Source organism: Charadrius vociferus, unplaced genomic scaffold (genome assembly GCF_000708025.1).
Source record: "Charadrius vociferus isolate BGI_N301 unplaced genomic scaffold, ASM70802v2 scaffold163, whole genome shotgun sequence".
Lineage (NCBI taxonomy): Eukaryota > Metazoa > Chordata > Aves > Charadriiformes > Charadriidae > Charadrius > Charadrius vociferus.
The window spans coordinates 7,915,367-7,919,567 of NW_009648332.1; the positions used below are offsets into that span (position 1 = coordinate 7,915,367).

At 64.9% G+C, this 4,201-nt stretch overlaps 1 protein-coding gene across 1 annotated transcript in view; it reads left to right on the forward strand.

The window, feature by feature from the left end:
* The first annotated feature begins 1,709 nt into the window (after positions 1–1,709).
* The window catches only part of SLC6A9 (solute carrier family 6 (neurotransmitter transporter, glycine), member 9), a 12,575-nt gene continuing 10,083 nt past the window's right edge, over positions 1,710–4,201 (forward strand). Inside the window, exon 1 of the mRNA XM_009884862.1 lies at positions 1,710–1,796. Within this exon, the coding sequence (XP_009883164.1) occupies positions 1,710–1,796 (87 nt within the window). The remainder of the gene's footprint in view (positions 1,797–4,201) is intronic.

The window sequence follows — 4,201 nt, forward strand, 5'->3', positions numbered from 1 at the left end:
AATGGGGCGGGAGAAAGGCAGCCCCGTCGGGAAGCTCCTGGCTAGGGGCTGGTGGCACCAGGGCAGGTCCCTGGGCATCGTCCCTGCAGCCCTGCTCGGGGATGGGGTGACAGGGGCTGGGAGAACGGGGTCTGGGAGACCCACAGCCATCCTCGATGTGCCTAGCACTTTGCCTCACTGGTGTGGCCCCCCAGCACTGACAGCCAGCCACAGTGGGGACCGGGGTGTCGGGGGAAATGAGGGTCTAGCTGCGGGCCCTACGTTTCCAGCAGCAGCTCCTTGTGGGGCTGTCAATCCCCTCTGCCCACTGGCCCGGCGTGCAGCACTGTGCTCCCATGGGCTGGTGCAGGGCCCGGTGTCCCCGGTGTGGGGCAGTGGGTCTCACCGTGCCACACTCAAGCTGCTGCAGGGAGCATGAGGGGTGGCGTGCCCGGGGCAGGATGTCTGGTGGTGGCACAGAGGTGGCCTGTGCAAGGTGGTGCAGCCAAACCAGAGCGTGGAGGGATGCTCGTCTAGGCATGTTGTGGGGTGTCAGGGTATGGGAGGTGCCTGGCTGCATGTGGGGGGTAGGGCTGGAGGTGTGAGCTGGCAGGACTGGGCTGGTGTCACTGGGGCTGGCACGTGTCCCGGGGGGGGCACAGTTGGGTGCTGCCATCTCATGGATGGGGCATGTCCCAAGCTACCGGGTGGCCGGTGCAGGAGGGGACGGGGACAGGCACTGGGTGCCGGCGTGCGGGGGGCCACGCGCCCGCCCTGCACACGTGTGTTGTTCACGTGCGCGCCCCCGGCTGCTGCTGCTCGGACCCCAGATGGTTGCCCGAAAGCGCCCGCCCGTCCCCCCGCCCTCAGTGCACCCTCACCCCTCCCCCCGTGGGACACAGCAACCCCACCAGGTGCCACCCCACACTGGCAAGGGGGTGAGTGGGGAGGATGCGGGGTGTCCGGGCGGCAGGAGGGTCACGGCACAGCCCTCCAGCTAGCCAGATGGTCTCCCGCAGGGCAGTGACCTTGCGAGGGTTGTCATGGAGACCCCATGATGTCGCCAGCGGTATGACGTCAGAGTGAAGTAGCATGGCACCAGGCTGGGGATGTGCCAGCAGGCAGGCTTGTCCCTGTGCCCCTGTCCCCCATGCCCGCTTCCTGCAGCCCTCTAGTCCCAGGGGTTGAGGTCGGCCGTGTAGGGCTGGGTGGCTGCGTGGGTGACGGACATAGGGACAGGAACATGTCTGTGGGGCTGGGGGCGTGGGAATGGGGGGCTCTGAGGGGACATGGCCCTCTGCCACTCTCCAAACACAGGTCCCCACCACAGCCAGCGAGGCAGCGGTGCCCACGGGGAGGGCAGCGCTGCCCACCGGAGCGTGCGGGGCTGTGAGCAGCTGGACCCCGCTAATGAGGCCTCATTAAGCAGGATGGGGCTCAGCCCGCTGCGAAGGCTGCCCTGCCTGTGCCAGCTATGGCGGGGGAGGGTGCCTGACTTGTGGGGGCATGGCTCGTGGGGGGGGAATCTGAGGTACAGGGGGTTCCCCGTGGTGTGGGACAGGCAGGGATGATGCCGGGGCGGGCGGCATGGTGGGGCACCGGTGTCACGGTGGGGCGGGCAGCGAGGGGCCGGGCCTGACTGGGAGGCAAGCGGGGAGCGGTGCCAAGTGCCGGAGGCAGCGGGTGGGGGGAGTGGGCGGGTGGCTGCTGCGCTGGAGCCCGAGGTGCCAATGAAGCTGGGGACTCGCCGAGCCGGCCAGCCTGGCCCCCTGGATGGCAGCCGCGGGCAGCTGGGCCCCCCCAGACCCCCTCAGCAGGTCAGTGGAGACGTAAGAGCTGGATTTGGGGGGGCAGAGTGGGAGGCCGGGATGGATAGCAGCCGTGCCAGCACCATCTCCCAACTGCCATCCTTCTCCTAGCCCCTTTGTGCCGGCTCTGGGGCAATGGCTCTGCAGCACTGAGGTGCAGCTGCAGCTCTACGTCGTGGGGCGCTGGGGAGGCACCCCCAAGCCCCACAGCCAGGGAGATGGGGTGCCCTGGGGGAGGAAGGGCACAGCTCGGCACCAGGCACCTCCACGGCCTCAGCTGTGTTGGCAGTGAGAAGAGATTGCCTGGCAAGTGTGTATTTGTTAACTCTGGAACCTACTGATTGCAAGAGGGGTGGACAGCACCCCTTTGCCTTACTCAGTGCTGCAGGAGAAGAGTCTAGTGAAGATCCTTCCCCTTCTCCTGACATTTCATGGGCATCAGCAAGCAATGTCAAAGCTTGCTCCAGCCCCCCATGGCACCCCCGGGCTGGGCTGGTGCTGCTGCAGGTGGCTGGCAAAGCGTGCTCAGGGCTATCAGTGGGGCTAGGCAGCCTCCCCACATCAGGGTGGGGGGAGGTGGTCAGTGCTGTCTAGCACTTGCCAGGGGGAAGGTCCTGCTGTTTGGACATCCCCCTCAGCGCTGCATCACCCTGGCCCTGGGAGTGCCCCCTTGCCTGTGCCCCCATGCCGTGCCTCTGTCGTATCAGGGTAGGGATAAACGTGGGACTGGGCACTACAGAGAGAGGAGAGGGATGGCTGGGATGTGCTGGCGGGGCTGGCAGAGCCGGGACAGGCAGGCTGGGATGGCACTTCAGCCTCTGGTGTAGGGCTGGGCCGTGTGGGTTCATTACCGCGTGTGCCGGGGACAAGGAGTGCAGGGGCTGGTTATAGGGGCACCCAGCCCACTGCAACAGGATCCACAGCAGGATCCATGGACAACCAGTGGGGGCACCCAGGACACCCCTCTCCAAGTCACTCCATCCCTCTATCCCCAGGAACCCCCACCCCAGGCAGGGGTTCCCTGCTCCAGGCATCCTGCACCCCACTTCCCTGCTCTGGAAGAATGGCTAATTTGGCAATGTCATTAGCGTCTATTTATACCTTCCATTGGCCCCCACCTTGCCCAGCCATGACTGCGTCACTATTGCCATGGTGAAGAGCAATGACATCAGGCTGATGACATCAGGGGCTGATTGGTAGCCTGTATTGGTATTGCGGGAACAGCGCAGGGCCACGGCAGGAATTGGGGGTCCTCCTTAGATAAGGCTGATGCCCCATGGGGCACTTCTGCTGGGCTGAAATACCCCTCGGTGGAGGGGGGGGGGGCGGGCTGCAGTTTGGAGGAGGGGCAGGAGAGGGGGAAGTGAGGGAGACCATGCTGGAGATACCTCCCATGGGGACATCCCTTCCCAGCATCGCCACTGCCACGAGCTTCCCAGCCATAAATCAGGGCCCCTTCGGGAAGTGGGGGGCATCCGGGCACCCCAGCCAAGCTGTCATTGTGCAAGGCGATGCTGCTTAGCATGAGAAAGGCTCCGGTGCCAGGCGGCGTGATGGATGATGCCTGCTCCACTGGGCTGGGATGCTTTGGCCATGTGGGGGGGGTGGTCCCTGGGGAAGGGGGAGGAAGAGTGCCTGGGGTATCATTCCTCCCCTCCGCGATGTTTTCACCCAAGGCAGGCATCTTTTAGGGCTGCGTGGGAGCACATGCATGGAAAATTTGGGATGTGGGAGCAGGACCCCACCATATAGAGGCTGAATCCTTGCTGGGCGTCATCTCCCCCTCCACAGCCCAGCTCTGTCGCAGCCTCGCAGCAGTGATGGGGGCAGTTGTCTCACCTTCCTGGGTGCCTGGGTTCTCTGCGCCCCCCCTCCCTTTTACTGTGTGGGGTTGGGAGGGAGGTTAATGAGTGTAAAGGACAGGGTGACCTTCCCAGATTTGGGGAGAGGGGGGTTTGGAGCAAGCTGAGGGGTGAGCACGCAAGTGTGTGTGCATGTGTGTGTGTTTGTGCACGCGTGGGCACACGTGTGGCTGCCCCCTTATTGGGGACAAGTGCACTGAAGCCCCACGCTGCAGGAAAGGGGAGAGGGGGTGGGGGTGGGTGGGGGTAGCAGAGGCCTTGCACTCTTATTGCACTAGTGCCAGGCAGCTCAAAGCTGGGGTGCACCGTTGGGCATGGGACTGAAGCCATGCTGGGGTCACCTGAGCAGAGGGGCAACCCTCTGGCTTTGGGACGGGGATGAGGTCCCCTTTGGGCACTGGGGCTCCAGGCTGAGCTGGGGCCATGCAGTGTCACACCCCACCCCCCACCCCCAGGACCCTTTGCCAGGAAGGCTGGAGTGCCCACCCCCCCCTCCTGCGGGCCGTACTGCTCATTAGGAGCCTCGTTAGTGTGAGCAGCTTAATCGGAAGA